This window comes from Aptenodytes patagonicus, chromosome 6 (assembly GCF_965638725.1).
Source record: "Aptenodytes patagonicus chromosome 6, bAptPat1.pri.cur, whole genome shotgun sequence".
NCBI classification, from domain to species: Eukaryota; Metazoa; Chordata; class Aves; order Sphenisciformes; family Spheniscidae; genus Aptenodytes; species Aptenodytes patagonicus.
This window is the reverse complement of record NC_134954.1, coordinates 63,125,427-63,148,051: the sequence shown is the minus strand read 5'-3', so window position 1 is coordinate 63,148,051 and position 22,625 is coordinate 63,125,427. Positions and strand designations below refer to the sequence as shown.

Sequence of the window (22,625 nt, the reverse complement as noted above, 5' to 3'; positions counted from 1 at the left end):
GCATTAATTTGGAAAAAAAGATTAGAAATACAGATTATTATTATTTTTTTTTAAACAGAACCCATGAAAACACATTCAGTGATTTGGAATTCACTTGTAAGTAAAACAAACAGAACAAAATTATGAATGCAAAGCATCACCTACAGTTTGATTTACCTCTGAAATGAACAGAAACTATTGTCCTATACACAATTAGGACAGGGAACAATTAATGCACCAAATTGGAAACGGACATGGATTAACCTTTTGACTTAGCTCTAAAGGTCAAAACTAATTTTGCTTCCATTTTACAAATAAATACTAATGATCTACCAGATATCAAGACATTAGTATTTATCACGGCCTGAGCTGCAACATGTTGAATCCCTTTTGGTTTCAAAAAGAAATGAAGGGCACCCAGCACCTGGCAGGAATGGGACATACCTGATAATGCAGATTATTCACTGCTGTACATCAAATTACTTTTCTTGGACGAATCGACAGAAGAATACAGACATTTCTTCAAGTAGCCTCAGATATTTTGTTCTACAATTTCTGACCCTGCCAAATACTTTACAGTGCTTAATAGAGATGCTTAATATGCCTATATTATCTATTAAGAAACCTATTACATCTATTTCTGAAAAAAAGAAAACTTAGAAGAATTTAGTACCTATTTAGAAATGTAAATAAGTCTTTGCTAAGTGCTGTCTTGAAACGGGGAAGATTTCCTGACCTGCAGCCTCAACAACCTCAGGTTACTGACCAAGTAAAAAGTATAAGGAAACGATTAGAAGCTTGGAAAAAAAAAGAAAAATCTGGAATATTTTCTGAGGTTTCCACCAAAATGACAAGAAAACGTAAAGAAAAATTTTTCAGATGAGAAAGTGTTACCAAGTCACAGGGAAATTATTTATAGCATTATTTCACTGCAGTATGGTACAAAATCCTTAGACAATTTTTTTTCATATGGATATATATGTTTATATAAAACAGAAACTGCATTTTCAGTTTACGTTACGTTCTTCTGTCTTGGAAAGGGGAGAACTGAAACAGCTCTGCTTCATCTTCTGTTAAGCATTGCTCAATCTTTCAACTGAGAAACTTAGGAAGCAGAAACTTCCAGCTTAAAAATAAATAAATAAATAAATAAAAATCACTGTTTCTTAAAATATGAAGAATTGTGGAAAAGAGATAAAAGGCATTACGAAGCAGAAAGTGCTATCTATCAGATCCTCCATTTGATATGGTTTGCTTCCAAGGCACAAAGACATATTTCTTTCTCTACAGAGGATTTGCCTGGACAGGAAAAAGAGGACAGAAGACTCGGGCAGAAAGATGATACAGATGGCTCGACTTCAGGAGGGACAGCTGGCCCCCACTTTTTTTTTTTAATATACCAGAATGTTCTGAGTTGTTAAGAAAAAAAGAAAGAAAAAAACCCACCCAAATAAACCATGATAACTTTTTCAAATTCTCAAATTCTTATTATAAACTGCAGAATAAAAGGCAAAGAAATGGATGCCAAGTATGTTCAAGAGCTCTCGGAGAGGAAGGAAAAAAACCAAACCAGTATTAGGACGCTCTTCCTAATAGGCTCTTCTAGCTAACACTGAAGAACTGATTCCCTAGTTACAAGATCCATAGGTTTTTGCTGCAAGTCCTCACCAGTATTTAAAATTTAATGAACCTGCCTTTAATTTCCTGTTTACCTCAAACATGACTGCATATTGCTCTGTCCCTAACTGCTGTCAGGTGTAGCCAGCAAATCTGAGCACTGAATTCAGCTATTTGATATTTTTGTGTTGGCTTAAGAAACCAACACAGAAATGAAATAGAAGTATATCTCAAGACAAATGAACATCTGCCCCTCATTACACTCAATTAAAGGCATCTATAGATAACTACTTATAACTTCAAGAAAATTTCAGAACTTTCCCCAAAGAAAAGGTGGTGATAGCCAGCGGTAATTCTGTGTTAGAAACTCAAACAGTGAATATAGTCATGAAGCTGCCGAAAGCCATAACGAACACCATCAAAAGTGGAGCTGCATACAGAGAGCACCAGAAGCAATACCTCTACAGGGAGAATGAAACCTCTTCCATAAACAGCAACAGCCAGGAAAGGGGAATCATGTGCCTCTGAACAGAGACAATCTCTAGACGTATAATTTCCAGAAACTTAGATTCACTTGAGGTGAAGGCAAAAATATGCATCTAAGATTAGCAACCATTTAAAAGATCAAGACTTCAAATTTTCATCAATAGAGTAGATGCAAAAGTTTCCATTAAACAAACAGAAGCCTTCAAAATAAATTTGATAGTTCAAAAATATGATAGTTGAATTACATCATTGCTCATCACTTAAAGACTAGACCGTAAGCAAGTAAGCACAGTAACTCTGTACTTTAGAAACTACACCCTTACATTTCCTTGTCACTACAGCTTGCTTTAGTCATACATTTAGCAAACACACCCACCAGCACACAACTTGCACTTCCACACTACCATGAGCAAAGCAGCTTTAGCGCTACCTTTTGTTTCCCCAAAGTATTACCTGCCTCATGTGTGCACGCCAAAAACTGCCAGCTGAATACCAATGACAAAACCTCTGCTGAGATGACAGATAATACTTATAAAACAAGGTGTATGTATATGTACACACATATTTGGAAACTGAGGAAATGTCAAGGCAAAAGGACAGTCACAATATAGCATCCAGTAAATGCCAATTTAAATTCTAAGATCTAATGGAAATGACAGCTTTAACTGGTAAACCTCAAAAAGCGGCTCTGACAGCGAAGGAGCTGTACACATCTGAAAGGCTACAGGGTTCTCCCTTAATGGGTACATACTGTATTGATGGGAAAATATTTTTTATTTCATGTTTCTGTAAGTCATCCAGGGTCTTCCTGAGTGCTATACAAATAAGCTTATTCCATTAACTTGGCAATTAAGTCACAAATGCAATTGGTCAGCTAGACAGAAAGTCAAAGATAAGATATGCAGTTTCACAAAAATAATTTACAGGAAGAAGTCAAGTAAGAGTTCAAAAGTGGTTTCTGCCTTTTATTTCATACACTAAATAGCACATCTCATATTCCAGCTCATGGGTAACAAGATACTGTAGCAGGGAGAATACCACCTATTAACAGAGACCATTTACTTTCCATTACAGCGACCTTGCATTGAACAAACACAAACAATTACCATGATTTTATACTGTAGAAGAACAGCTGCTAAAGTTACAGCAAATATTTTTTCAATTAAGACAATCTTGATGACAGTTGTTGGAAATGAATATAAGGATATGAAAATGCTGCCCAAAAAAAAAAAAAAAAAAAAGGAGATGATTGACCAAGAAGCTAACATTATGTCCTAAAGCCTAACAAGGACAAACAACTAGCTTGGATAGGCCTGTGCTGTGGAAGCGTGTCATGCCATTAGTATAAAAAAAGATCACTTTTCCTTAGGAAAAGGAATTAACTGCCTATGAAACTATGCACAAAGTTGCATACCCGAGACAGTGGCAGCTGTGAACATCAATAAATAATGGAACTGGGCTGGGTTTCTTTAAACTATTTGATTAATGTCATGTTTTAAAGATGTTTGTGTGAATTAAGCAGCTATTTCACCGTTGGGCCACTGCAAGGAGCGGGAAAGGCAAAACACCCATCCGAAGCACAGCTGCTTCAGAGAATTGGCCTGGAGCTGCCGCGGCAGGAAGCTCAGGCTAGGCTTCGTCATGTAATGTTCATGCTTGAGGTGTGAGGCAACCCACGCTATTCCCTCAGCGCTCATTCTCCTCCTGGCCAGGAAGGAAGCAAGGAATGAAACGTGCCTCGATAACAGCACTAGGGATGTTACCAGTTAGGTGAAGCAAGGTACCGACTGTGGACTGATGGTGGTACAGTGGCTTAGCACAAAAAGGAGAAAAAGTGGTAAGAAGTTAGGTTCGTTCCTGGCTTCTTATCCCCTGCAGGTCTTCAGTTACTGGATGGCAAATACATGCCCATACCCCAGAAACAGACTTTCTTTTCTGCCAGGCACAAGCTGTGGCAAAAGCTTTATACCAATTTTTTAAAAAAAAAATTAGGAAAAAAAAATTAGTAATTTGAACAGGGATGTGATTGAAATGACAGCATGCACTTGGTGTCCCCAGATGAGCTTGCAACACAGCAGAAGGAGTCTCAAGTATCTCTGACAACCAAACAAGTTCCCAGAACTTCCCAGGATGTTCTGCAACATGTTTAGCAATTTACTCTTAAATTATACCATCATTAAATGTATAACTACAGAGCCCAATCCAAACCCAAATGAAATTAATGGAAGGACCTCCACTGATGTAAATAGTTCTTATCAACCCATTGGCATGTACATCTTGGCTGATTTTTAACAAAGAATATGAAATATTACCATTTCTTTAAGAAAAAAAAAGTCTTTTGCAGATAAATTTACAAAAGAAATGCAGATACTCTAGAGCAGTATCAAGTGCAAGCAGGTGGTAGAGTATCTTCTTCCAAAGTCCTCTGCCAGAAACTCTTGAACTCTGTACATTTTGTAACAGTTCTCTTCTCAGACAAACCGAGCCAAGACTCACACAAATTTCATATGGATAAACAGGAAAGTAAATACAACTGAACATGTTCTCTTGGGTGCAGCACATAATTTAAAGTGAAACCTACAGGGATCTAGGGCATTTTGTTAGGCCCATTAAAACAGCACCCTGAATGCCAAAATGAAAGGATAATGCCTCATGTGGATGGATGCTTCGTTGACTTTAGTATCCCCACAAATGATTTGAACAATGCAAAGTTAGTTCCTATCAAACTCCCTATAAGTGGAATGAAACTTCCATATAGTTTAATTCTTGCTACTGGCTATGGTAAGAATAGTCACGGAAGAAGTCCTCCTTAATTTTTCCATGAGAAATGTGACTCCCTCAAGGTAAGACAGTAATTTTTACTTTAATTCACTTACAGGAACAAAAAACACAATAGAAGGATGATGTCCCTGTAGTGTGCATTTATAACATCAATATGTTCCCTTGCCTGGATTTCCATTCCAGCATGCGCTGATCAAATTCTTCTCTCATGATATAGTTATGAAAGTAACCAAAAATCTGATCAAATTGGATTTGTTCTATATACTTCCCAAGAGAAAAGCAAGTGGAACTTGTTCTGAAAGCAGAGCATTCACTCTGAAGAACTAAAAAGTGAAGAAATTACTGGGTGAGCCCCCACCCAAATAAATAAAGGGGGGGGGGGCCTGGAAATCATACAATATATAGGCTTGCTATCGATAGATATTTAAAGTGGCCAGATTTATAGATATTCATCCCTGAAACGCTCCTCCCAAATTTCAAGCATTGTACGCTATTTAACACTGGGTTTAACTTTTTTAAATAAAACCCTTAAAGTAGTTCTTTAAGCACTCTTCTATCTGTGGATTTACAGAAGCTTTCAGGAAGACAGAGGTCATTATTCCCATCTTATAAGTGGAAAAAGCACAACAGGAGTGGGGGTAATGATTTGCCCACAGCCATAAGCAGGTTAATGCTGAAGCTAGGAAAAGAAATGTTTTCAGGCCACTGTTTTATCCTCTGGGTCCCCCTGCCTTATACTTACCAAGCACATCTTGTTTCTAGTAAAGAAATTAAACTCAAAGAATAAAACAATCAGTATTAAATAATTAACACCTCTCTTTTTCAATACTGTGCTTTGTAGATGAGGACAGGGAGACAGATGTGTTTATAATGTTCAATCTGTTGAACCTGAAAATAAAGTGTAGGCTGCTTAACCTAAATATAGTCATCAACTCAGGGAGCTGCCACCGTATTCAGAGTATCTGCCATGCAGCACTAGAAAAGATTTTGTAAAGCAGAATTCTGCTGAATGTGCTCATAAATATTAGAATATTCTTGATATGCTATGCTGAAAACATTCAATCTGAGCTGCGAGCAACTAGCGTTGCATATCAATTTTTGGAAAATGCTAGTATTTGTATCCAGAGATACTACCAGCAATGCAAAGTGGCAGGATACTGAAACTGGCATTACAATGCCTTACACAATTATTTTGGGTCAAAGTATCCCATTGTACATAAATTCACATAATGAAGTTCAGTACAAAGCAAACTAACAATGGACTTGGCACAGAGAAACAGATCAGCAGCTGCATTGGGAATTCAACGGAGAAAACTATTTTAATGCTCAATGTGTACATAAAATTGTCTTTCAAACTTGCTGAAAAATGCAAATAATATACATTAAAATTAAAATTTCTTAAAAAAAAATTCAAGCTTGCTTAAAATATAAACTGATTCCAGAATCAAGGGTCTTTAAGAGCTGTGATTAGCTGATGAGAGGTGTTTTAGAGAGATGATATAGTAGTTATGATGACACTATCATTATTGCCTTGCTTTCTTTTTTTCCCTACACTGGCAGTTATAGTTCATACACGACTCCGAATACACTTTTTATAAAATCTTTTGGAGATACATTAAGAAGTCAGCAAATGACGGAAAACTTGTCTTGCTCTGTGGCAGGAGGAAAAATGGAGCATATTATGATAATGTAGAGCGATGCAGGCATTACACAATACAAACAATGCTAAACAGTATCACTTAAAGAAAACACAGAGCAGTCATTGATTTTTAATATCTACATTAAAGTGTCCATTCTAAGTAATTACATTTTGTAGGAAATATCTTTAAATGATGTCGTGCCTATTTACAAGGAATTAGGAGACTATTATGCAAACAAGTGCAGGAAAAAACATTTTGCTGTGACCATTTTCAAATACAATTCTTCTCCCAATGTTTAAATCAGACATTACTACAACTGCTACAAAGAATACTGATTAAAAGAGGGGGAGGGTGTTTTGTTTGTATTTTAAAACCAAATCTTTAGAGATTTTCTTCCCTTTAGGGTGAATAATTGGCCAAACTCTCTCATCTTTTTAGCATTTCAAAAGCCTGCTTCCATGCAAACGTACCCACCTGAGCGCTTACTCTGGAGACCAGGTGAGAGACAGGCAGAGGGTTTTCAGAAGAGGGGAACGAGCACGTATGCCACACAATATCCACATGCTAAAGGAAAAGACTATTTTTGGACCTGGGGAAACCACTGACAAGGTCTACCTATGGATGCAAACTTTATTCGTGGATCAAGCAGCTGTCAGGTGAGATGAAGTGGATGATGTTTTCTAACCAGCCTTCATCTCTAGGGTGAAGCCTGCCTTAACACCTGGGCCAGTACAAAGACTCCCATAAAGTGTCTTGCTTCCTTATCAAAATGACTGTCCTGTCCCATGGAAGAGCTCCCTTTTAACTGTACCAGCAGTCCCTCAGGTCATGTGGATATTTTAGCAGTTTCCAGGTATTGCTGAAGATGGCAACACTTCTGGTTTTGTAGGGCAAAGTCTGACTCGCTCAAGAGAACAACATCTGAGGCAGGGCAAGAGAGGAGGGGGAAGCCCCTCACAAAATGGGAGCTAGATGGTTGGAAGGGAAAATCTCCTTGCAAGATCGAATGCACATCCCCACAAGTTTCCGTAACAGTCAGTTTTGAACCCTGCTCGCTCTGCCTCAGCATTTGAATAAGGCTGAAAGTGTAGACCGAGATCCGTCACTGGCTCTGTAGCACCTCCAAGCCTAACACTTGTGCTTTTTGCCACAGGACAGGAAGAATTTGAGGAGCCTATTAACCTTCTGGCAACATCAGACTCTGTTGCCCTCAATAACACGACAATCCCTGCTTTGCAGCAGGTGTTCAGCGATGCCTGCAAAGTAGCTCTGGGATATAAAGCCTTACATGGACCTCTACTACCAAAAAAACCCAAACCCCAAAACAAACAAAGAAAAAAACCCCACAGTGATAGCTGCTTTTGTTTTGTACATCTTCCAGCTCTGCAGAAACACACAGAGGATAACCACCTGGAAGTCCACTATCAACACTGGTCCACTGAGTATGCAGAGTGACTTCCACCTTAACCAGCTACCTCAAATCACTTCCCAAAGCTGCCAGCCAACAGCCTGCATTTGACCTCCCACATTTATACTCTGATATACTCTACATCTCAAACTTTTAATTAAAAGATGGAAAAAAAAAGTTCATCCAAATCAATTCAAATGTACCGTTTCTCCCAATTACTGTGGAATGCAGAGGTCATCATCATACTGCATCATTACATTGAGAAATAATCTAGCATGAAGTCCTATAAATTAGCTTAAATAGCTTGCGTGTTTTCATCCATAACAGCATATTTCATAAAGATATACCACTGCTTTTCTGTGTACAAGGATCTAAATTGAACAGGCGCATTACATCTATTTTATACGAACTTTAATGAGAAAAGGCTGATATGAACCCTCCTCCGCCTATCTATGAAGTTTAAACATTATGCCACAGAAGAAAAAAGAGATCTTATTTGGTGGCTGCACATTAGGCCCTGATGCTTTAGATTGCCTTTTTTGAGGAATGCACCATATTGCTGGCATTTCTATTAAAAACAAGCTTGTGTTTTATAGAAAAGGGTTCAACATTTACAGTGACATATATAAGAACAGCACAGACAGAAAACTCTAAAATATAATTTACAACTCAATCTAAGGAATCATCCATTTTAAAAGAAATGATAACTGCATGAAAAGAACAACCCAATCCCTAGATTTTTTATAAAAGGATATTAGTTTACGATACTTTATATCAAACCCCAAATACCTTAGGTACTTCTATGCCCTAACAGTGGATCACCTTTCCAAAAAACCCACCAGAATGCACCTACATGCTATAAACAAGTAAGAATTCTTCTAGAACTTATGTTGCATGCTGAGTTCTTTACAAAAAATAAAATCAGACAGAGCTCCATCAGTTTTGTTTTGGATCATTGGCGAGTGCATACGTAATAACTTTCACCTCTTGAAACCTCTCCGCTTCATTCTTATGCATAGACTTGAAGGGACATTTATGTGTTTGGCTTGTTGCATCAATTCAGAGGATAGAACTACTGTAAAAATTTACATTACTGCAGGCTTGTAGTGATAAAGCAGGCAAGCACAAGAAATAAGATTTTATTGCATTTATTTTAGATTTGATGGAAAAGAAAAGTCTAGTCATTTGGTATGACAATGGCCACCATGAAATTTGTTTATCGATTAAATTACATTTTATTTAAGCAGATTTTTTTTAAAAAAGTTGAAATTTCAAGATAAATCACAAATTTGACCTATCCATCCAGATGGTGTTTCTCCTGAATTGATCATGTATTTCAATTTGCTGTACCCACTTTAGTTTATAGTTGTGACATATGCAATGCACCAAGGACACTTACTGAAACTCAAAGTTAATTTGAGTAAAACAGTATTTTATATACTACTCTCCACACCAAACTCCATATTAAAAATGGGAAAAAAAACATTTTCAATTCTCTTATAATGCATAAACTTGCCTGTAACAAAGATGGCACTTTATTTAAAATGGATTTACAGAATTCTTTAATAAATAAGTATTTTTAAAAATCTCAATGGCTTAGTTTTACTGTAACTCATTACTCTGTTGAAGGTCTTGGAATCACAGGTGGATCAATCCTTTGGTGCAGATAGGAAGGTGAAGGACAGGTTTTTAAGAATTAAGCAGTGCTAATTTTCAACTAAGGGTACAGCTTGCTGGCAGCTTGAGTAGACCTCTGAGCTTTTCCCCCACTCCTGCCAACAGCTTTTTTCCCTGTCTTTTTGAGGTGCAGGCTGAGTTAATTTTGGGCTGGAATAGTTCCCTGAACCTGCATGCAGGTGCAAAAAAAAAAAAAAAAAAAAAAAAAAAAAAAAAGAGGACAGTGCAGGGATAGATTTAGATGGCTGAAAATACTATGGGTCACCTTGGTTTGAACTGCACCACGTGTTTCCAATAATTAATGTAAGTTTCAAACCCCTAAATTCCCAGACATGTCACTGTTTCTTATGCGCAATGCTACTCCCATTCATCTGATTTTTCTTGGTTCATTTCTCACCTCTGTTATTCCAAAACACTCAAAACAGAAAATCACTCAGTCCCAAAATCAATTTTAAAGGTATATTCTGGGTTCTTATTATTGGGTTTTGTTATTTTTTAATCTTTTTATGAAGTTATTCAAAGCTGGTAAAGAGATTTCAGATTCAGTAGGTTTTCTAAATTTTTTTTTTTTTTGGTCTTAGTTTTTAAAACTACTGTATCACTAAAGATACCAAACCAGGTTATAATATAGTTGATTTAAGACTCCAAATATTTGCCTGCAATACCAATTATAAATAACAGGAATTAAAGTCATTGTTGATACCTGTGGTTAAAGGCAGATGAGTGACACTAGTTAGACAGGTGAGAGTGAACCAGGTTGATGCTAATGTTGCTCCAGATAAAAGCAGCAGCAGTATAAACTTCAGCATGCCCCTGATAAAATCTGCAAATCTAAAATAAAAGCACAGATCAGAGCAGTATAAATGCTGATTTTCATACTATTTAAATGTGATGCTTGACAATTAATTCAGTATATTCTCATTAAGCATTTTGAAGACTATAAAAACAATTTAAAAATCATTTCTCATTTTCAGAAATACAAAAAAGGCATTTTTATAGAATGGTGATATTTCAAGCTGAAGAGCCATGGATTTTTTTAGCTGTCACAAAATAACAACCAAACCAGAACAATTCTCAAGGCATCAATTGAAAACACTTGGTATACAGGAAGGGTTTTCTTTTCCTTCTGCATTTGTTGGACACAACATCACACCACTACTTACATCGCCGTTTTGTCAGCGTTTGCCAGTCTCCCTTGGCAGACACACCGATCAATTAGCATACGAGGAGGCTGCTGCATTTCATTCAAGACATAGTTAAGTGTCAAGATTCATTCCTGTGGGAAATGACAAAACTCCAAATACCAGAATCCCTAGATCGAAGATGACAAGGAACAGCTTCTGAACCCTCGGCTGCACAGGCGATGAAGCTCTCGGTGGCTTAGGCAAAGGAGGAACTCTTTATACTGGCGGTTGCTGCCGGTGGCTGTTTTGGGTTGAAAAGTTCCAGAAACCAAGAGCTTGGCGCCACTCCTCTCCTACACATGCCCCACTGACAGTCTTGGGGAGGACAGCCCCACAAGTTCTTGGGCAGTCTGGCTGTTACACAGAGGGAAATATGATCTTTATACCACCTGATGGTACAATTGCTTTTTTCATCTTTTTTTCTTTTGCTTTTTCTTTCAAGGAGACATAACGCATTTGAGCAGTGCTCGTATGGCATAATTATCAGTGCAACTGCTCTTTTCAAAAGGAATTTCAACACAGCTACTAAAAAAGATACATTAGAAAAGGCAATGTCATTCATCCACTAGTAATTTTCTATTATCTCCTGCTTAGGAGATGTGATTTTGGGCTGGACAGGTGATGTATGTATGTCTAAAGAATGTCTTCTGCCCTCATAGCCTCCTATCTCGATTAGGCTAACGGCAGCACAATCCACCTAGGTTGGTCCATGATGAAATCTGTCCCGCCTGTCAGCTAACTGCCTTCTCTCCCCTAACAAAGATCACTTTACAGGCAGATACCATATAGCTTACTTGATAGAACAGATAATACTACCAACATTTTGAGAACTAGGAAGCCTAGCTCTACATACACCATACACAAGAGATGTACAAGTAATGCAATCCAAAAAAAACCCAAACCCCAACAAACCACAAAATCACCCACTTCTTTCCTCTTATTTTGATTCTCCCTGTGCTTTAATTCCATATTGAATTCAGCAGCAAGTAATTCAATAAGCAGTAGAGGAAGATCAATGCTGCATATAATCTTAAAAGTTTATGACTGCAGTGTTCAAGTGGCTTATGCATTAATCTCTCATAGTCAGAGGTTAGCTGCTACTGTTGTTTTTTTCCCCGACAATCCAAATCCAGCAATCAGGATCACCTCATCTCAGTGGTTTGTCAGTTTCTTTAATTATTCTTTGGGATCACTGGGGTCAAAATCAGCAATTTTAAAAGCTTCTCAGAAGCATCTCGAAGTGCAAACTTTAGACTTCTTCCAGAGAGACTCCCTGCTTTGCCTGCTGGCAAACATCACTATTCCCTCTCCTTACAGGCAAGAACAGTTACGTATATCCTGTCTAACGAAACAGTGTGAGAAGTATCAGCCTTCAGGGAGGGACATTCACAGACAACAGGTCTGGAAGGGATCTCTAGGGGGTCCTCCATCTCTATCCTACCACCAGAGATGTGTGGAGATGAGAGGACAATAACTATCTTGAACGGTTTAGATGTGTAAGTGGAGCAAATCTACCTTTACTGAGCAGTTGAAACTCCTTTTGACACAAAGATCCTGGTTTGGGTATCAGTGGTAGCAGTGTGCTCCAAGGAGGTCTCAGATATCACAGGACTCCAGAAGGGTCAAATACAAACTGAAAGGTTTATGCAGCTACTGAATTCAACCAGCAACAGAAGTAATGGGAAAAAACGACATAGCAAACTAGCCTGAACTTGGTAATCAAGGGACTTCTGCTTCTTGTCTGGTTACAGAAGAATAAAGATGACTAAGTCCAGTCAACTCTTCAGAATACTTGTTTCAATCAAAAAATGAGATAAATTATTTTTGTCCTCTGATCCCAGTATCTGCTTTCAAAACCCTCTGTTCTGTTTAAATCCTTCATCATCTAGCACGTAAGGGGATGTCTGCTGCTGCTAAAAAAGTAGGCACGCCAGGAGAGAAGGTGTATACTTATGCAGACACAGACCTCTGAGCCTACTGCTGGTAACAGTCTCCTGCAAACCTCCAGCAAATCCAGCCCTAGGCTGGATCCTACAGTTAAAATCACAAACCTGCATTGCTGACAACACTGTCTGTTGCTAAGGAAATCATCATCATGTCATAAAGTTTCAGCATTTTGACTACACTGCAGGTTAAAAGCAGGAAGAGAAACTGAGCCGTGGAGGACAAAACCTCACAAATATCTATGATCATTAGCAAATGTGGCAAAAAAAAAAAAACTGAGAAAAGGGAATAGATTTATGTTTCCATGCAATGATATGAATGTTGCTCTTCGACACTGCTTTTCTTCAAACCAGTATTATTTGAAAGCTGCCAGCAAAAGGTACAGCATCTGCCAGCTGCCCAAAATAGCCCAGGCTTTTCAATTATAAAAATGCATCACACAAATTAGCTAAACATACCTAAGTTCCTGGCTATCAGGACAGCAGTGGGTGGAGAGCTGGAGGATTTGTGTATTGTGCTGAGGAAAACTTGCACCATTTTGAAAATGAGATAGATAAAGTAATGCCCAGATTGGAAATTTGTTTAAGTATAGATGATTTAATGCCTACTGTGACGTGCAGGATCACACGCTCCAGGGCAAGGCTCAGGTTGTTACAGTTCTAAATGGTAGAATCTGCATTGACAAAAATGGAAGGAGAAAATTCCTAAACTGCACCAATTTTGCTTTGATAAATTAGCAGAAAAAAAAATTAGGAAAAAACCCCAAACCCAACAGCTACTTGAGAGGTGGTTAAGGGACAGAGCTGCTTGCTTGGCAAATCACAGTTCTGACACTGAAATACATCAACTTGACAGCCTTGACAAGAATCATTACTTAATTTTCCTAATTACAACTTTCAGCAGATTACAGTCAGACTCGTCATTGATTCAACCCTACACAGATAAATGCTGAATAGGCCTAGGAGGGAGAGTCATCCATCAGGAGTGACAAATCACCTCCTCCCTCCCTTTCTGTGTGCAAACCCTCCCATTTGAACTGTGTATTGCCCAAGTTAGAAAGACATATTTGGAGGCAGACTGTTGGTATTTTTTTAATTTACTCAAAAGCAAAGCTCCGAATGGTACAGAATACTGGTATTCAACAAGGTTTGAAGTCAATTTTGAAGCAGTTAAAGAGACTGTCAGCATTTCCTGAAACTTAACCCAGGCAATATATTAAATAAATTAATCTACCATAAAGATCGAGATTTGGATGTCGGCATTGAGTCAGCAGATTCTCTCCTAACAAAGTTAAGTGAGCTGCTAAGGGTGCCCCTCTACTACTGAAATGTCACAAATATACGAGAGATTAACCCATGATGGAAAGGCTTAAACCGGCATGCTACCTGCTTCAGCATGTAACGTGCTACGGCATCTGTGTCATTTACAGTGGTTGGTTTTAACCATCTACTTCTCTTAGAGAGAAAACCTCATTATCTGAGCTTAGCTAATCAAAAGTAACTCCTTTTAGAGGAAATAAGGGTGTGAACTTTGTTTCAATAGATTAAGTCCTTTGGCCTGCATCTGGAGCGGACAGGAGGGAAGCGCTTGTTTCTTTTCCCTATGTCAGGAGTTTTTTTTCCCTCTCCCTCCATCACAGTTGCTAGGCAGCCTGCAAAATGTCAGGATGAGAAACCTCACATTTCTTTATACATTGTGTACTCTGATGATGCACAGCAAGTGAAAAAAAAGAGAGCTTCAATCTCTGCCCTAGAAAGATGCGTCTTTGGGTCCACAATCCCAGAATGACTGCAACGATGACAGACCCTGCACTTGTGCTGAACTCATTGCAGAACTGGAGTCTAAAGAGTGGACATAAAGAAGCCAGGACAATGCTTTGATGTCCACTAGATGCAAGGGGAAATGTGATTGGTTTTAATCAGTTTTATAAACTCACTGCTCAAGTACCTCCTGAAAGACTTTTTCTCCCCGCACCCCCCCCCTTTTATTTATTTTTTTTTTTTTTCCTAAAACAGGACCCTCAATGAAGAAAAAGCAGCAGCCTTTTGGAAGGGCAATCCAGTCCTTGCCTTTTCACTCCCTGTGTCATCAGCATTCATGATGGCCAAAGACAGCTGTGTCTGGATATTTAAAAAGTATAGGTATAATCATATCACCCATAGCAGTATCACAAAAAATAGTTAGGCCATATAGGAATCCAGCAGCCTGGCCAAAATGGGCCCAGACTAATTTCTCTGTTGAGGAACAAAACATTATTTTGGGTAGGCTGCTTGTGCTACATTCCCAATATCCCTTCGGGAACCAATATGCCCAAAAGCATTGATGGAAGACGACAGACACTAATTTCTTCAATGCTTTCCAAACGTGCTACAAAGGGTTCTCCCTCATACCAGGCAGCTGAATTCACAAGAACTGTGTTTAAAAGGAGCATACAGGAAGCACTTGTCAGGAGTAGCATTATGACTTGTCAAACTGAGGCACATGCATGTGGAGTTCTCAACCTCCAGCGACCACTAACAGGGAATATGTAAATCATTGCTCTACAAGAAACACATTGTAACCCCAGAACTATGCTTTTTCCATTTCAAGTCTCTAGAAGATGAGAGAAAACAAGTTATGTTATTACAAGGATAAGCTAAATGACAGTCACAGTTGAAGAAACGGAGAAGGACATGTAATTATTCCTACCTTGCCATTGCTATACCAACAACACAACCTCCAACTATAGACCAAAATCCAATCCAGCCTGCATCTACCTGACAGGAAAAACAGAACAAAACGTAGAGAAATGTGTTAAAGCTCAGAAAATAAGATAAGATGTTACTTTCAAAACAAATGGTGTGCAGGAGCTGCAAACTGCTAGCAACAGCCCCCGACAATAATCTGAAGTGCAAGACTTTTTCTAGGATATTCAGAAGGAAATAAATTCACTAAAAGAAAGCATGACTAAGTAGCCTATGCCCTAATTATGACCTCTTTTTATAGAATCTGAGTAAGGTCCTCTGGATTTTTAGAATACTCTATCAAAAGCTTAGAAATCCTCTTCTCCCCACTTAATCTTTTCCACCTGGTAAACATTATTTTCTTTTACTAAAGCTGCAGCAGCCAACAATACTCTCGTTTGTTTACCTGCCCCTTCCTTCTTGTCAAAAGGTGCCTACAGATCTGAAAATACCCACCGCTGGTGGAGAGTCAGCAGGGAGAATCATGACACTTTGGGATGCCAAATCTACAGTTTATTTTGTTTAAAATTTCAGGAGAAAAGTGCTCCGTATGTATTACTAGCAGCTTAAATGTAAAAACCCTGATAAAATTGTATGCTAGTGCAAAATAAAAACATGCCACTTACAAAATAGCTGCTGATTATCAGTCAGGAGATACTTACTTGGCTTACGTGAACTGGCGTTAATATCAAATCCAGAACACCAGACCAGCCAGAGAAAACACCCAGTGGTATAGCATAGGCTAAAGCAATCATCAAGAATCGGAAATTGCTGTGAAGACAAAACATATGCAATTAGCTGCAGCTTATATTAGAAATTGCACCAAGATTAGCTGCTAGAGTAAATGACACCCTAGAACCTATATTCTGCCCATCAACAAAAATAGCAGAGGTGTGAAGGAGGAGCAAGCTAGGAAAAACAAGAAAGGTATCCGACCATGTCACTGAAATTCCAGTGGCTGAGATGTTACTGCCTTAGCACTATGATAATAAAAAAAAAAAAGCTAGTCTCTCCACATAGTTCAAAGATTTTTGTAACATGCTGGGCTCATGTGTTTCTCATTTCTGCAAGCAATTCTTCTGCATTTGCACGGGGAACCTACTTAGCCTAAGTGTACGTTAAGAACAATAAGCACTAATTTAAATGACAAAAAGTGTATTTCAAGAAGAAAATCAGAGATTCATACTTTTTGAACTATACTTTTTTTTAAACTGTTTTACTTCTCTTTATTTTGGTGAAAGGCAGGGAGAGCTCTGGGAATGAGATGGGTACAGTTGCAAGGGTGGAAAATTTTGACAGTCTGAAGTGTCAAAAAAACAGAGACAAGTATAATATTCTGCTCTAAATAGTCAACGTGTTTGCTTTTTCCTCCCAATTAAAATTATTCAACCTTTAGTATTCAGTGAAGATGAAGCAGTCAAAGCTGTGTCACCATCTTCATCATACACAGCTAACCAGCAGTTGGCATACAAATACCACCACCAATTTCCCCCACCCACCCACCGTAACCGAAAGCAAATGCAAAATCTTTGCTAAGAGACATCCAACTTTTCATCAAAAATGTTTTGATTTGGGAATAAAACCAGAAAATATACTTTGGATTCTGCAACACTGATATTTTAAAGTGAAGAGATTTTACGGTGATTCCAAGGTTATCCCATGGGATATCTGTGTAACCACAAAATGTGGCTCCCCCCATTCCCAAAAAATTTACATAAAATTGATCCTGATCAGTACCAGTTCCTTGGCACGCAGTGGAAATTTGATAGCATGTAGTTAAGGAAGCCAAGAGGGAGGGAAAGAGCTTCAGATACTCTCCAAAACATTCAGAGGTTTGCAGCTTACGCTGTTTTACTCCCCTAGAAGATCCATGTACAGCACACAAGCCAGCGTTTTTTTGCACTGTTCTTTTCCACACATCCTCTTCTTGAATAACACATTTCTATCACATGAACATACCCTCCTCTTTCAATATCATTCATGTCAGATTTATTTTTTAATGCAAAGAAAAACAACTTCCAAACTTTCAGCTCTTCCACACACTGCTTATATTTCTCTGAATGCTAAAGTGTTTGCTGTCTTCCTGACAACTTTTTTTCTCTCTTAAGAATGCCATACTCTTATCCTAGTCTATCTTGAATCATCTTGGAATCTCTTAAGGCAGGTTTTCTGACACTACTTAATACTATCCATGTAAAAGCTATTCCAATATCTGTAGAATTAAATAAAAGGGAAAATGCCCATTTTGCATGGACATTATATAGCCATGTCGTAGATTGCAAAGAGGGAACAAGTCTGAATGTGCTGTTCCAAAATAACACTTGTTCAGTATTCAAAATCTTTGGGTATCTGAACCTCGTCTTCATTAAAGAGCTGCTTTTGGCGGGAGTGAGTACTTTGTAACTTACTTGACCAAGATCTCCTGTGATGTATTTGTCTTCTGTAAGTCAAGCCATGAGACTGAGTGACACGTGGGATAGCTGCTCTGTGCGACGTGCAACTCCTAGTCCCAATATTAGAGAACCAGCTCTGCATCATGACACCCTCCAGTGACAGGGGCTCCCAGGCTGCCACCCTGCCTAGTCTCCAGGTTAAAGAAGGTGACCAGGAGAAAGGGTGCATGGCAGTGACAAAGCAGCACCGATCACCAGATGCCATTCTGTCCCCTTGCCCAGCAATAGCTGGCGCTGGCTACATTAAGCACTAAAGCTATTTGAAACATACATCTTAAGTAGCAGCTCCGCTTTTTGGTTCCAGTCACTTGTATTTGTTTTTGCAATTTTGCAATTGCTCCACTGAAAATAGAAAAAAAATGTGCTGTCTGTCACACCATCAGTTGATGTACCCACACTGTTTTGCATTGTATCAGCCCTTATGACAGGATATCAGCATTAGCCTCTCTGTTAAACCATTCTGCTGGAATATGAATTGGCTTTTTCTTCTGTTTTTTCAGAAACCTACTTAATGCCACTAGTATCCATGAGACAGGCTGGTTCAGAGGGGAGCCCTGTCAAAGTCAGTCACCATTTTCAGAATAACTTTGACAGCGCCTATTAACATCAGGCACGCTCTGAGCAGCTTCCATCACTGGATGGTGATGTCATATGAAAGTTTCATGAAAGAAATAATGATGAACAAAAACCCTACTACGAAATTTCAAAATTGCTTACCTAGTCCCTTGAAAACGTAAAAGGCACGTAACGGGCTAAAAGCATCTAATTGCTTAAAAGCAAAAATCACGACATGCTTTCTTAATGCAGATTTTATCTTATCGACTATTTACTTGTATTAGAATTTTTTCCATGGAAATTTGTGGCATATTCTGAAGTAGGAGGGGAAAAAAAAAGCCATATTTGCTTCACCCAAGAAACAGAGGAAGGGCACCATGCTTCTAATGGAAATTCAAACTACACCTGTCACAGCGTGTGATAGACTGTTAAAAGATTTGGGCTTAGCTCCCAAACCATGACTAATCTGTTGTCTCTCACTGCAGGCAGAGAGAGTTGGTATCAGGAGATAACCAGAGATCAGCTAATCATTGTAATCTGCCAGAAGCAGGAATCCTCCAAATCAGGAGGAAGAACCAAGTTCCTAAGCAATTCCCAAAAAAACAGCCTACAGGGGATGGTTGACCCTAAGAAGATATTTATCATACAACTCGCAAGAAGCAGCTCATGAAGACAACTGCTCAAGGACCTGAAGGCATGAAGGAGTGTGCTAGCTGCAAGGATGTGATAGATCCCTTTGGCGTCCAAGGAAAAAGGTCAATGACTTCAATGGCAAAGTTATGCTCCGCAGCTTTATTTTGAAGTAATAAAACCGCAGCCTGGGGGAGAGAAGAGGGAAATGATGAACATCTCAATTCTCATGAGTGTTTTTTGGTGCACAGTTGGGTCAGCCCACCAGCTCACACACATCCTAAATGCCTTACACACAGTTCTCATATCAGAGGGTAAGTCTGCAATAAAGGGGAAATCTTGATTTCCTGGTACTCATCAGCTGATTACCTTCAGTCTACACCATTAAGTCAAAAGAAAGACACTCTGTGCTAAGAATTATGAAGCGTAGATTAGGCAGGCAACAGAGCTTAGAAACCTAAAGAACCAGATGATGGATTCCTCTCGAAGCACGGCAGATACCATTTTATTTTATAAAACCCCCTTGCTTGATGGATTGTTGCTGAAAGGCTCCTTAAGATAAGTGGGTTTAATGATGAACTGTTGATTGTTTCATGTACAAAGGAATGAAGAATTGCCTTTGATAAGGGGTAGCATGGAAGAATGCATAAAGACCAGAGGGAAGGGAGATACAATGATCTACCTGACCGCATTTTAAAAAACGTCTTGCTTCTTGGAGACATTATAAACTATGCTCATTATTTAAGCATCCAGTTTGTTTTCTTAAGTTTCATTGATTGTGAATAGTAAGCCAACTTTGCTGTTTACCTCCTGACCTTACCAGTATCTCAGGTCCACTGTTTACAATGCTTTGAACATGCAATCTAATGGTTATAAAGCTCCCAAATGGAATACTGTCAACAGAAATTTTGTATTTCACCTGCAGAGTCAGTTGCTGTTTGGATTTCTGTTCAACAGCCACATTTTTATAACGTAGCCCTCAGGCAGGGTCTCACCGCACACGAGCTTGGGTGTGTTAACAGCATTATTGTGTGTGCTAAGTGTCCTTATGGGAATTGCTATTCTTTAATATCCTGAGTAGGTCACTTTGTTGACTAACCAGCCAGCTGTACTCACACCTTCTCCCAACTGCCAGCCTGCTCCAGGATGAACACACAGGATGAAGCATCTTGTCAACTATTTAATTCCCCAAACTGAAACAAAAGCCTCCAAAAACAAAAGAAAAAAAAATGGATGACAAGGGATGAGTTGTTTTTGCTGGCTCTAAATACACTTCTAGAAAGTACAGCCCACAATAGGTCTGTAATAACTAAATGCCTAAAGCTCCATAATTATCAAGTTTCAAGCAGCCCTTTGTATGCAGATTCAGCTCCTATCACTACATCACCCAAGAAACAATTACAGCAAGAGTCTGAAGCTCTCCAGTGAAGTCAGCCATACTCCGCACCATGGGAGCGGTTCTGCTTTGCCCCAGGAAGTTCATCTGTGCAGTATCGCATACAGGGCACAGGCCTTTACAATTATTCAGCATTAATATTACAGTTGCTTTAGCTGTTCCTCTGAGATCAGATTCTCATTACACAAGACATTGTACAAACACCAGGGGATGGGACTGTGTCTTACCAAAAGAGCGCAAGTGGGAGAAGTTGCAAAGTTGGAGATGTTACTTTCTTTATAACCTTTTTTTTTTTAAACCCAAAAACGTAAAGGAAACTAACTCACCTTTGAACCTGTCCAGAAACACATCTGGAGACACTTCTCCTATCCCTACTTCGTATTTTAACATACAATTAATGAGATTTAATAGATCATATGATGGTTTCAGATAGTTCATTCATTGCTCCCACGGCTGAATGAAAGCAGCTGGATACTCCTTTGAATGACAGGCAAACCCCAAATTCATTCCAATATAATGAAGCATGGGAGAAAGCAGCTTATTAGTTATGCCCAGTGTTGTTAATTGTTATCTCACACCTAGCAGTATGCACGCTTTTAACAGTCTTGTATAACCTGATGGAACACAAGCATTGCATAAGAAAAGCCATGCTAACAGGATGACTAAAGCAGCATTGGTTCTGAAGGACTCTGGCATGAAGGCTTGAGATATACCCAATGATTTAAAATTTAATGTCTGCTTTTTAGCAGTTAGCATCCTTTTATGGCTCAGCATTAATATTTAATTTGATTTTGTTTAAAAGCACTACAAACCATCTTGTTTGTTCAATGAGAAGATTAAAGCACACTTTTTTTATTTATTTAGGTGCTGATCTGCTTTGAAGTGGAAACCCAATGAGGACCTACCTTAAGAGTCTGCAAAAACTTCTCCTGTAGCTGAGCCGTTGACTCGCTGCAGCCACGCTGGGAGGGAATGGAGGTCGCGAGGGGAAGTAGGCCAATGCTGCGGAAAATATCAGGGAAACCATTCCAAATTCTAAACAAGAGGGCAAAGAAAACCAAAACCGAGAACAGATGTTAGCGTCGAAAGACTTATTTCAGTACAGCACTGTTATCAGCCAGCCTCTGATACATAAATCCCACCACAAGTACTTTACTGCTCCCGACAACAGAACTCTGTAACTTGAAGGAGAATTTCTTTTTTCCTCCCCAAGCAAGATTTCCAATTGAGATGGAGAATCAATGAGATGGAGAAATACCGGCAGTCCATTCCAGTGACAGGAGCTGCTGAGAACCAGGCTCACACATGGGGAACTCAAGTGAGGCAAAAGAAAAGCTTTTGCTTTTTCTCTTTAGAGAGAACTGCATTATGAAGATTTGGCCACGCTTCCTCACAATGGAAGTAACGCAGTGTAGGTGACAGGGACTTTAAACAGATGGGACTGGGGAAGCCCCAGGGCATGGAATGACAATTACTGGGCACAGAGGATGATGAAGGCAAACGAAAGGTCAAGCAAGGCAGCATCTTGGACACAAACAGTATTACATGGCAACAGACTATAAAGAGAAAAACGTAGGAGCAGCCATGGCTCAGGAATAGAAAGAGCACTGATAATAGGGAGAAAAATGAAAGAATACACCTGTTTGCAGATGCTCCTCTTGTTCAGCAGCAGGTATTCTAGATCTTTGAAAAATTTCATAGCAGAAATTCAGACCTGAACTTGCAAAGTGATGAGCACTTCACAGAAAATACACAGCAAGCCCCATGATCAGACATTTTGAGGAAAAACAACTCTACCCACAGTCAGTCTAATTAATTTGTTTCACAGGCCTTTTACAATGTATATCATGTTCTCCACAGTCCTCAATCCCAGTATTTCTCCTATCCCCTTTGAAAACAAGATTCTTTGCTGGAGAGAAAAATGTATAACTGAAGTGTGTTATCTTAAAAGAACCTGTGATCTTATAACAAAGAAGTGTTCACTGACACCACAAATAAATTCCAGCAGAGCTGGATACTCAATTGCATTTTCTTTTTTCTTTTCTTTTTTAATAAATCAGTATGAACGTGGCACTTTGCCAGCTCTTCTGCTAAACCAGAAGAAAATAAATTCAGGAAACTGAAAAGTAAATAACACTCAGAGTCTAAATGG

General features: G+C 38.8%; 1 protein-coding gene across 1 annotated transcript in view; it reads right to left on the bottom strand.

Moving 5' to 3' along the window:
• The window catches only part of SLC49A4 (solute carrier family 49 member 4), a 71,550-nt gene that overhangs the window by 10,952 nt on the left and 37,973 nt on the right, over positions 1 to 22,625 (bottom strand). The window contains exons 4-7 of the mRNA XM_076342970.1: positions 21,379 to 21,508; positions 16,102 to 16,210; positions 15,405 to 15,472; positions 10,292 to 10,419 (exon numbers count right to left, since the gene is read on the bottom strand). Of these exons, the coding sequence (XP_076199085.1) occupies positions 10,292 to 10,419; positions 15,405 to 15,472; positions 16,102 to 16,210; positions 21,379 to 21,508 (435 nt within the window). The remainder of the gene's footprint in view (positions 1 to 10,291; positions 10,420 to 15,404; positions 15,473 to 16,101; positions 16,211 to 21,378; positions 21,509 to 22,625) is intronic.